The sequence below is a fragment of the Puntigrus tetrazona genome, chromosome 2 (genome assembly GCF_018831695.1).
Source record: "Puntigrus tetrazona isolate hp1 chromosome 2, ASM1883169v1, whole genome shotgun sequence".
NCBI lineage: Eukaryota > Metazoa > Chordata > Actinopteri > Cypriniformes > Cyprinidae > Puntigrus > Puntigrus tetrazona.
The window spans coordinates 20,896,956-20,908,976 of record NC_056700.1 but is presented as its reverse complement, the minus strand read 5'-3'; the positions used below and the strand labels follow the sequence as shown (position 1 = coordinate 20,908,976).

Below are 12,021 nucleotides of genomic sequence, written 5' to 3'. Positions count from 1 at the left end.
AATCGGTCACAAAGCCCAATAAAGTCTTGGATTAATCTTGGATGAAAAACCATCAAACAGCTGCCCGTTATTATTCTTCAGCTGCTGTCTGAAAGTAAGGACTGCTATCCGATTTTCTCTCTGACTACTGACTGCTGTCTATTCTGATCTCAGACTACTGATGTACACAGATACACTGCTGTTTATTGTTTGTGCCTTGGCCTTTTAGAGCACCAGTCCCTCTCTGCCGGTCATTACGTTCTCTTCGCCATGAATCAAACCTGCCATCATTTTGCTTTTTAGGCCATCCATAATCGTTTTGCTCTCAGTGGTATCAGTGAAGCATCTGTTCATTTTCCTAGGACCTCTTCGGTTGTGTATTTTCCTTTTAAAGACCCGACAAATGATGTTTTCGTTCTCTTCTTTTTGGTTTCAGATGAAATGATTTCACACTAGTGGCCTTCTAAGCTCTTATATTCATTCCAGTTTTTGAAGAATAATGTTTATTTACATTCTGGTCAAGACCAGTTTTAATAGTTTAATTTGATGAGATAATATGCAAAAGTTATGACGAACTTGATTTTTTATGTTAAATCTTCAAATTGCACCAGTTAGTAATAAAGATATATTAAAATATATGTTGCAGTTTGTTCTTGTTTAAATAGAAGTGCTCAATTATGACTTTGTTTAGAGGAGTCAGTGACCTCTTATTCTGACGGCACCCATTCACTGCAGAGGATCCATTGGTGATCAAGTGATGTAATGCTAAATTTCTATTAATATGTTCTGATGAAGAAATAAACTCATATACATCTTGGATGGCCTGACGGTGAGTAATCTTTCAGCATATCTACATTCTTGGGTGAACTATTGAAATATAGTGATAGCAAACTTTTGAATGGTATTGTATATGCTGATAAACAGTAGGCTATATTAGATGTTTAATTATACCTTGAAAACAGGAACTAAAATTAACATTTGTAAAGCATGACACCAAGACTCCCAGCTGAATCGACATTTAGCATTTCCTAGTCACCGAACAGAGTTCAGTAGAGTCACAATAATAGAGTATAGCTGGAAATATTGTGCCGAACACAAGTAGAGGGGTTGTTGTGGAAATGGCCCTCTGCCTAATTCTTGGTCTCCAGGACAACAGAGTTTCCCAGGCCTCGTGCCGTCCCAGAAACCATACACTGCCAGAAGGAACTTGCACGAGAAAAGAGGCTTAGCGTAAAAGACATGAGATTTCTGTATTTGAAGAAAGGTCAAAAGTGTCAACTTCAGGGCTTTTTGGACAGCTACGTCTGCAAGGCTATACTATAATCCGGTCAAATAAATTGAACATCGAGTTTTTGTGGATGTTAGAATCACATCTATGAAACCATTATAGTGAAACCGGCATGTGTGTGGGTTTGAACGACTGTGTGTCGCATTTAACAGGAGGGAGAGAATCTATATCTGTGAGAGTTTCTATGTGTGTGTGAGAGAGAAAGAGAACGATTCTATATCTGTGAGAGTATCTGTGTGTGTGTTGGGCTGAGAGCAGGTCCTCTGTGTTTGCCAGCTGAGCTCAGGTGACACACTGGAGGGCTATTACAGCCTGTTGCCCTCTCCGGGGATCATGATGCCCTGCTGGTTCTGTGTGTGAGTGTGTGAGAGACAGCGGACAGCGAGCAGACGGCTGTCTGTGTCCTGCAGTGTCTGCGTCTCTCTTCTGCAGGTGAGAGTGGCTTTTTTAAAAAAATTGCTTAGTTCGCACTCTTCTTCACGCTCTCTGTGTTTCAGCTCTCACTGGCACAGTGTGCACTTTTATGCTGTTTATGCTTCTTTTTAAATGATTATTCATTTTATTGCATTACTATTACTGTTTTTATTTTTATTTGTAGTGTAAATATGCTTTACACTAAATAGTCTTTTTAAATAGTCTTTTTAATTTTAAGATATATTAGGATAAAATCATATTTTTCAAATTTATTAGTCTGTGAGTTGCATGTATTTATTTATTGAAGTATTTGTCTATGCAAGTACATATTTATTTACTTTTTAAATGCCCATTATTTCACTGGTGGTTATTGTCTGCCATGTCAATTATGCATAGAATCCTTTGAAAATTATTTTCTCCTCTCTCTTCATCTGTTCATTTTCTGTCTCTATTTGTATTGGACTTGCATCAGCCATCTTTAGACAAAATCTGACAGACTGACTGAATGGTAGCTATTACAGACCAGCGCTAAAAGGATTTTTGTAGCTAAATTTCTCTAGAGGATTGGGCTGTTGCTGTTGTGATGCTACTAATGAAGTCTTTCATCTTTAATTATATTTGTTCAGCAGTTTAACTTGTGAACATCACGATCTGTGTACAGCGCTAGAGAAGAGCTGCTGATTCAGGCTAATTGAGTTTGCAGTGACTGATCCACTCTCTGTGGAGATTAAATTGAAGTGTGAAATCTGTCACAAGAAAACATGTCCACAGCAGAGAGGGGGGAAAAAAAACTATTTTATATGTATATTGAATCAAATAAAAGCAGCCCTGGCAAGCATAATTTTTTTTTGCATATTTTCTGCATAATTTACAGGTATTTTGTATGATGCTGAGTGTTTGATGTTTTGAGTTTTTCATTTAACTGGTTTAGTTTTTTACTTATCAAAAATGAAACAACTTTGTTTTAATATTATTAGTCATACTACTACTAATAATAATAATCCTACGTGAAGTTAAAGGCAAATAAAGCCCATGAAAGGGAAAATTCTGTACCTTACAAAATAATTAATAATATGCATCTTGAAATGATCAAATCTGATATATGATATTCAAATAGAAAAAAATTATACTTTACCATTTTCATATTTATTTGTGTAATGTTATGTAGTTTTAATATCATTTTAACACACTTAATTAAATATTATTTCTTTTTATATAATACTTGTATAATATCTATTTTTATATTCTTTTATTTAATACAAGCTATAAGTTAGGCAGTGTAGTTCACATGCATTACTCACATGTAGATGGCAGCACAATCTCAGTTCTGTTTGTGCATCAAATGTATGTTCTCATTACCGTACACATATTGTATAGGCTATATGCAGTTTATACAGTTGAAAACCGTTCGAGATATGAAAGTTGTGTTTTAAGGTTTTTAATGTGTTTGTTTTGCAGAGATGGATAAACTCAAACTGAAACACTGGATCAGCCTCAGAATATGCGCTGTCATAATAACACTGTTCCTTATTCATACACAAGGTTAGTAACTGAAGAATAAAGAAAACAAAGGTTGCAGTAATATTTCTGCTATTCAATTGGTAAATAATATGTTTTTTTTTCAGTTATACAAAGACAAAGCAAGTTGATCCGAACGGAAAAACGAGAGCTTCTGGTGTCTACAGGTAACCAATCAGAGTCTCTCAGGGAGGACTAGCACCAATCAGAAACCTCACTTGAACAGCACAGACAGATACACATATGAAGGGTTTAAAATGCTTTTACATGCTCAGACATTTAGTCCTAATGATTATGTGCATGTGAAATGATGAATGTAGTGGCGAATAGAGTCCGCTTCTGTGTACGTGATGTAGGAGGATTTTATATGCCTGTAAAGAATGGTTTTGCAAATCGATAAATACCTTCAGCGAGGTATAAATCAGCGTTATCTTCATTTACCCAGAGATCCCAGCCGAGCACATTGATCCCGCCTCCATAGATCTTACTGGACTCGTCAACACACTCGTCAATGCTTCACAACCAGGTATTACACACACACACACATTTTGGCTATGGGAACTTTTATACCCCAGCGGTTGATTTTTATTACAATCAAACTTACAATTGGACAATTGGAAACAACTGGAATTTTTTTGTTGTTGTTGTTAAGGTACCTATGACTTTTCCCTTACAATTGTGAGACTAACTTTTGTGATTCTTGAGGTTTTTTTTTTAAATAAAGGTCATTGAATTATTTTTTTGAGTTCAAATCTTGGAAATCCGACCTTTTAGAATTATAATTTAGAATTACCTAAATTATGGTAGGTGTTTCAGAAAGGCCAGCAAGCGCAAGCTAGTTTTAAAAGCGAGATCCATCCAAAGCCACGCCTACTTTAAAACGCAGGACCGCTCTCAGAAACATAAGAGACGTGATGGGAACTTGCGTTGGTGTAGCTTATCTCATTCACTGGTGGGAAAACTCCACGGTACAAAGCGCATTATTACAATAATAGCGCCTTTCTTTCGCTGGAATACTCCGATGACATCTGTGTGAGCGAAACGGGGTGCGTGGACGCGTAACGACGTGCAATGTTTGGACGACAGTAACAATTTTAAAATGTTTATGAACCGAATCACCTACCCCTTCCTTTAATAGACAAAATGACTGGTGAATGTTTTAAACACGCGCAGAAACATCTTAAAATGTTGTGTTTTCAGGTTCACAGCATCTTTTCTCCTTACTCAGTGTGACATCACACAGTTCACTCTCTCTCCACAAGCTCACGCTGCTGGTCTACAACAGTAACTACCCTTATTCACACAGCCAAATCACACTGTAACTATAGCACCAATGTGGCACAAATATGATGTAATTCTGGGTATGTTTGCATGCGTGTATCTGTGTGTCATGTATTCATGTATGGGTGTGTGTAGTCTCAGAATTTCAGGACATTGAGAGCAGTTTATTTCCTTTGAGATACTGTTACTGTCTGACAAACAAGACCAATGACCTCACAGGTGAAAAAATCTATTTATCTATCTATCTATGTCTGTCTGCCTGTCTGTCTGTCTGTAATCACTGTAGTGTTTTACAGATTTCACAGCTATTCTGCTGGATGTAATGGGAAACTCCACCAGTTACTTGCAAGAACTATTTAAGTCCAGCTCTATCCTCTCAGGTACAGCACCAGCTATAATCACCTACACACACAACTGTATGCAATGTAGTGTATTGCACTAATGCACTATAATGTTGTAGTCTTGGTGCCCCTCGCATACTACATTGGTGTCATTTTGTCCGTGTGTGTGCTATTATCGCTCTTCCAGTCAGTCAGAAGAACAGCTCTGACTGCATCTATATCTGTGTCATGGCTGGAAAGTCAGGTGAGTTTCAACAGGCTATGCATACACAGTTTTAAACACTGATGTTTTATGTAGCCCGCATGCTCAATAACAATGAAGTTACATACTGCGGCTTTATTGTTTATTATTGAATTATTATAAAGGCATAATTCACTCCATGACTGCTTATTTTATTACAAACCACCAACTTCCTTTCACAGAAGCATGTAGACAAGAGCAATGTAGATTTAAGTAATATATTTTTACATATCAAGCCAAAAACTATTTTTTAAGGAGAATTGTTAAAATGATGCACAATTTACTGTATTATTTTATTAAACCAAAAAGGCAAAATACATTATTTCTTAATTAGTATTACGATTAAAGAAGTACATAGTAAATACATTTGCTCCTGACTATTATCCCTGCTCTCATGCAAGTTATGTTAAATGCTAAATGAACTATGTTGTCAAAAAAATGCTGTTTAAATAAAGCAAAACTGAAACTAAAATTAAGACATGTGTTCAGACAGTGATCTGTCTCAGTTCTGGGACATGGGCTCAATCAGACCACTGTTTAATCAGACCATCACAGAGGAAATACCCAGAGGTACAAACACACACACACACACACACACACACTTACATTTATTCCTCCATCACCGTATGTATTTAGAAATGTGCTGGTCTGTGATTTTTGATGCTTTTCTGTAGGTAATACGACATTTCCATTGCTGCCCTTTGGTAAGTGACTTCATAGAGCATATTATTGTTCTTATTTTCTTATTTATGTTTTTATGCTACAAGTAGATATTTGGTCCCCACAAGGAAAGTAAAAGCTGGAATTTTTGACAATGTGGGGGCAGGCCTTAAAAATTATATTTATCTAAAAGTGTAACAATGCAAACAGGTTTTCTGTAAGAGGCAGGGATAGAAAATACTGTTTGGTCAGTATAAAAGTAATAGACGTCCCCACAATTCACAGAAACAAACATGCGTGCGTGTTTGTGTGAGAGAAATGATAAACTGACCGATAAGAGCCCCGTCTTACCCCTGCAGTGGTGTGGCATGACCTTCCAAACACAAGTGACCTGGCACTTTGGCCTAAACCCAGTACAGATTCCCACAGGAGCAGAGGTATTTTGACTGTTAAGGAGTTTGGTGTGCTGAAGATAAATTAATAAATAAATTTGACTTTTTAGAGGCAAAAATCGCTTCAACAGCTTGAGTTTGTACTATTTCTACAGTGCCAACCTCTACAATGACATCATCACCTCTGACTAGATCAGCAGCAGCTCCTGAAACTACTGTCCCTGTGACATCCCCCACCGCCTCACCCACTAGTGATCTCACAACCGCTGTGATCACTCATTCAAAAGCTGTGACGGTAACCACGCATACCATCGCTCCAATGGTGAACGAGACAATAACACTGCCAACGCAGAGACAAACAACCACGTCAAGCATCCAGCAGCCTACTAAAGTATCTCATACAGAAAAACCAGGCAAGAGCCTCCATTTCCACACATACACAAACACACACACACAATGGAATCTGACATTTTTGACCTTTTATTCTGTTAAAGCGGCAACGGCTGCACAGCGGTGCCCGAGCAGGGTTAATGTTATTGTTGCCATGACAATGATTTGATTTGAATGGAGTCAGGCCGGAGCCACTGATAGTATCCATAGCAACGGTCCATTATTTTCCCTGGAGATTGTTTTGATTTGTCTGGGTCAGGAAGGTTAAAAGCACATTAAAAATCAATATATACACACTTACGTCTGTCTCATCGAGTCAAACACAAAGAGGACGCAGCATATGCGAAAGGAAGCTCGCTATGAATCATAGACATCTGAGCTGCTTACCTGCTGTCCGTGTCAACAGCTCTCGATACAGGTGCCCTCATTCAGAACAGAAGACATAGAGCGAATGAGAGCCCTCATCGACCCCTTTAAGTGGACATTTATTCCTGCAAATTAAAATAGAGATGACCACTAGATGGCAACATAAGCTAATGTAAAATGTGCAGCTTTGCACAGAGGGACTGTAGCGTCTTACAGCATTGCTTACATGTGAAGAGCATCATTTCTACACCACCAGTTGAAAACAAGTGGGCCAGTGATAGACTCAGTGATAGACAAAATCAGCAAATCTTGTCAGTGTTAGACATTTCCAAATTAATTTCATTTATTTATCTGGATGCTATAATATGCATGAAAATGTTTGTTGTTACTTTGGTTACAGATTAAGTGGTTTAACTATTTCAATTGCTTCATTAAAATAATGTACATAAAGGTAAAATATAAATTTTAACTCATAACGTATGTATGTTTAGTGTCCAGTACACATATACAACAACATACAAATAAGATGTGAATAAAATACACGTGTATGTATATATATGTATATATATATATATATATATATATATATATATATATATATATATATATATATATATATATATGCATTTTGCAGAGCTATGACAGGAAACACTGGCATCTAAAAATAAGGCACATAGATAAACCACAAGTAGAAAAAACTGTTATTGAATAAACAAGTATCCTATTACATGCCCTAAATAACTGAAACATTGGTGTCTCAGATTTTAGAGCAGTCAATACAATTTGAGAAAGAAATCTATTACATCTGTGTGTGTGTTTGTTAAAACATTTAGATTGTTGTCACTTTCATAGGTGATTGTAATTTAATTACACATTTTTTTTTCTCAGTAACCGTAACAGATTACAGTTACATTTATGTTTTTTTTTATTGAATTACCTACTTTCATTACATCTAGCTAACCCAAGCACTGGGTCTTACACAAAGTATATACACAATCGCATTTATTGACTATGTACGGTTAGAAGAGATATAGCCAATGAGAGATTTGTAGCCAATGAGAGTAGCCGTGGGGTAAAGTAACACATATACTAAACGAATTTATATAAAAAGAAAAATATCTCTGTCAAGGAAACACTTTCCGTTATCCAGCAAAGTGCTGTGAAAATGTTTCCTTTCAAGAGCACTTTGAAATCTTTTCATATGTTGCATTATCTTGTTTCACAGGCAGAGTTGACTTCAGTTTCCATTATAGACTTTTATTATACTGATCTTTTTTCTCCCCTGTTCTTTTTGTGATTATATAATTTTTTCTGACAGGATGTCCGTGGAGAATAGAGCTATTTCATCAAGGCAGTGAGAAAGAGGACCTGAAAGAGACCCTTGAAGAGAAGCTGATCTGGGGCAGGGCGACCATCAGCTCAGTGAAGCTGCAGCCGTGTGTGTTTGAGCTGTGCAAGTTTTACTCTCAGTGTGTGTGCAGAGGATTCAGCCACAGAGCAGCAGCGTTACAGCGGTACAGCGCTACACGACCACCCAGAAACTGTTTAAGCTAGCTTTTGAAGTCACAAAAAAGGCATAAATAATAAAGATGCATGCTGCAGAACACTTGCGAGTTCAGTGGGCTCCTGAATTCACATTGAAAGTTTAAGATGTGTTAAGAAACGAACATTTTAATTTGTTTATGGATAATACGATTTTACGATTCTACGATAGTTATGTCAAATTTGTGACACTGACTCTGTCATCTCCATTGGTTTCCAAGGTTGCCTTGCTTCCACTGAAGCACCCAAAATATGTTCACTTCTCAAGTGCTGCTGTCATTAAGGCAAAAATTGACATCTTTTCATTCAAGTATTACGCTTTACAAAAGTGAAAATCAAAACTGTTTTCGGCATTATTGGTGATCCCATTTAAATAAATTCACAAATTATTCACAGCTTTGTTTATACAATTAACTGAATTAGAGTAATTCTGTGTCTGTCATTAATATTGCTGATGGTATATAGTAAAAAGTCAGTATTTTGTTCTACAGATATTGTGTGGATAGCCATCGCTGGTATGAGAGACACACAGCAGAGGTCTGCAGTCGAATGAGGAGAGTCGCTTTTTCCAAAAGTGAGTTACACAAATCGAAATATGCTATCACATAATGAAATATACCACTGTCATATCATATACAAATATACATCACAGATCTTCGCTAAAAAGTACATCCTCAGTGGCAACAGAAAGAAATTTGAGGTTATTGAAAGTCATGTCTCATTTCTTCTGCAATACAGTACTTTAACAAAGTTTTATTCTTGTTCTTAGTGCGGCTGAAGTTTTAATACCCCATTAAAGGGTCGTTACTATTATCATTATCATTAATATCTTCATTAGTGTTTCTCAGTGGTTATTTAAAGCTACGGCTGGCTGTGGTTAAATGTGTGTCTGAGCTAAGAGACACCGGATGTTTTCCTTGATGAGTGGATGACTAAGATCATTTTAGCATTCCCTCTCTCTCTCATGCGCGTGCGCGCACACACACACACACACACACACACACACACACACACACACACACACACACACACACACACACACACACACACACACACACACACACACACACACACACAGGTCACTGCAACCTCATTAAAGAATTTGTTTCTGTGTGTGAGTTTGTGTGTGGATACCTGCATGTTCATCTGTACTCATTAAATTGTGTGTGTGTGTGTGTGTGTGATCCCATTAAAACATTTTTCCTACAGGACTAATGATGTGTAAGGTCAGTCTTAATGATGGTGAAGAGTGTGTGTTTTGATAGAATAAGATGAAATAGACTGCAGACAGTCACTTCACTTTAGTGCGTCTTCAGCGGTAAATATGAAGAATACGTCACAGGCTGCTGCTGTTAAATATGTTTGTAGAGTTAGTCGAAGGGCTTGAGAATCCCGTGGCATTTGAGGACACATCGTTTACATACCACAAAATAAACCATCTCCAGATATATTTGTCTGATGTCAGACATGAGTTGATGAAGCAGAAAACACTAATAACACACCAGTCATCTAAGGGCAAATACTACAGGTATATGTACAGCATTTGAATCAATCCTGAAAGATCCAAATGGGGCTAAATAAGAAAAAATATCCTACTGGATGTTACTGAGGTACTGAAAAATCTTTATAGTAACTTTACTTGTATTTTGTTACTGAATAGTTAAAGGGATTCAGATAGGATTTCTTATGGTAGTTATAATGTAGGACAGTTAACTCTGTTGTTATATTGAACCTACAAGACGCATAAAAATAATAATAATAACAAACCCAGCAATATTTTTTTGTGAATGTTAAGTTAACTAAATTAGAGTTTATCCAGCAGACTTGTTTGATTTGTCTAATTACATTTTCATGATTACAGTGACAAACATCTTCTAACTTCGATTAAAAGTTCACGTTGAAGCTATTTTTTTACTAATAAAATCACAATCTCTCTCTCTCTCTCAGATCTGAAACAGAAATGTCTGGCAAGAATGTGTGTGAAGATGTAAGAGGAGTTCATTAGCAGGATCTGAACCATCTGAATTGAAGTTTATGTACAGTATGTTTGAGAGACGCTGGGTTCTGTTAAACACTGAACTGAATTGTCATCATTGAATCTGTATAGTCTGTGCATCTAGTGAATTGCACTTTGTCTCTCCTGAATATAAATAAAACCAAACATATTTACCCATGTTTGATTTTTGATGTCGTTTTACACCAACAATCACGCAAAAATCATCTGAAAGAAAAATACAATACCTCTAAGATGGTGAACGAGATGGATAAAATGTTTATATAAAATGCTTACAACAGCCATTCAGTACTTAGAGGTATTTCTAAAATGTTTTCAGTGTCATTAAAATGTGATTAATAAACCTAAAATTTGTGTATGTTGTGCATTTTTAGAGCTAAATGGGTATTTCCTTGCATTTCAAACTGCCTATAAACCAAAAGGACACAGAATCATTTACAACCCCCGCTTTCTATTTGACCCTTACCTGAGTTTCTGTCCACACACACACACACACATACATACACACACAATGGTCAGTTGTTTAAGGAGGTAATTTTTTTCAGCTGGGGTCAGGACCTTTACCCTGCATCAAAGAAAGGTATAGAAGGTGTGTGTGTGAGAGAGAGAGATCCCACTTCATCTTTTCATGCGTGACCTGATACAAACCTAAGGAGTGTGTGTCCTGCAGCCCCGTTACTATGGTGACCACTCTGACTTCTGACCTTTGAGAGTGTCCTAAATAGGTCTTTGTTCATTTTGGGATTGTTTTCTTATCTCTCGCACACACATGCATTACAAGACGATTGCGAAGCTCAGAGTTTGGATGTACCTGTCTCTGCTTGCTGAAGCTCTTGATCTGGCCTCTTCGCTGTGCTGGGCTGAACCTAGGAATATTGGATGGTACAGCTGATGGTTTAGTAGCAGATAAAGATGAGGCTGCTGTATCTTTTCCTCCTCCTCACCCTGCGGAAAGGTGAGAATATGCAAACACTATTCTGTCAAGAGAAAAGGTGCAGGTGAAAGTGAGTTCAGCTCATTGAAACTGACATTTACGTGATAATTATTTATAGTTCTTACACTTTTTTAATCAGCATATTAGAACGATTAAAGGATCATATGACACTGAAGACATTTCAAGTCATTGCTGCTGAAGATTCAGCTTTACTATCACAGGAATATATACATTTTGTATATTAAGAAAGAAATGTAAGAATATTTCACAACAATACAGTTTTTCTATGTATCAAAACAGCCTGTACTTACAGTTTGTAGATGTAACAGACAGATGTTACAGATTGAGTCTATTACACAGTTGCTTACACTTAAGTAAAATCTTGATACACTTTATTTTAAGCAGCTTATGCCTGTGTAATATTCTGTAATTTAAATGTAATTAAAAATGTATTATATGCATTTAAGCACATATGTGACAATCTTTTGGTTACAAAAGTATCCTGTGTAACAGACTCGGTCTGTTACAAATTTGTCATAGTTGCAGCCTATTACATCTATATAATTACAAATTGTAACTCCACACCGTTCCATAACAGTTACATGATAAATACATGATAAGTTACATGATAAGTACATTTTGACACCTTAAAATAAAGTGT

General features: G+C 36.7%; 1 protein-coding gene across 2 annotated transcripts; it reads left to right on the top strand.

Annotated features, from left to right (window-relative positions):
- The first annotated feature begins 1,538 nt into the window (after positions 1 to 1,538).
- On the top strand, positions 1,539 to 10,581 carry LOC122325559 (HERV-H LTR-associating protein 1). Of its 2 annotated transcripts, XM_043220613.1 has the most exons (14): positions 1,539 to 1,699; positions 3,140 to 3,223; positions 3,307 to 3,366; positions 3,645 to 3,725; positions 4,400 to 4,699; positions 4,777 to 4,860; positions 5,009 to 5,065; positions 5,552 to 5,632; positions 5,737 to 5,766; positions 6,082 to 6,159; positions 6,270 to 6,527; positions 8,189 to 8,384; positions 8,904 to 8,986; positions 10,360 to 10,581. In XM_043220613.1, exons 6-14 carry the CDS (start codon positions 4,803 to 4,805, stop codon positions 10,401 to 10,403), a joined length of 885 nt encoding a protein of 294 aa, XP_043076548.1. In that variant the 5' UTR covers positions 1,539 to 1,699; positions 3,140 to 3,223; positions 3,307 to 3,366; positions 3,645 to 3,725; positions 4,400 to 4,699; positions 4,777 to 4,802; the 3' UTR covers positions 10,404 to 10,581. The 2 variants fall into 2 exon arrangements, with proteins under 2 accessions (XP_043076548.1, XP_043076559.1); XM_043220624.1 differs by lacking the exons at positions 1,539 to 1,699; positions 3,140 to 3,223; positions 3,307 to 3,366; positions 3,645 to 3,725 and having other exon boundaries at positions 3,759 to 4,699; positions 4,941 to 5,065.
- Positions 10,582 to 12,021: the final 1,440 nt, after the last annotated feature.

What these genes read in the sequence shown, in the direction of transcription:
- LOC122325559 (XM_043220613.1), top strand. Translation starts at nt 4,803, where the DNA reads ATGGGAAACTCCACCAGTTACTTGCAAGAACTATTTAAGTCCAGCTCT. An exon ending in CACAGAGGAAATACCCAGAG is followed by an intron (nt 5,633 to 5,736) that starts GTACAAACACAC and finishes GCTTTTCTGTAG; the next exon opens with GTAATACGACATTTCCATTG. An exon ending in ATTTCCATTGCTGCCCTTTG is followed by an intron (nt 5,767 to 6,081) that starts GTAAGTGACTTC and finishes TTACCCCTGCAG; the next exon opens with TGGTGTGGCATGACCTTCCA.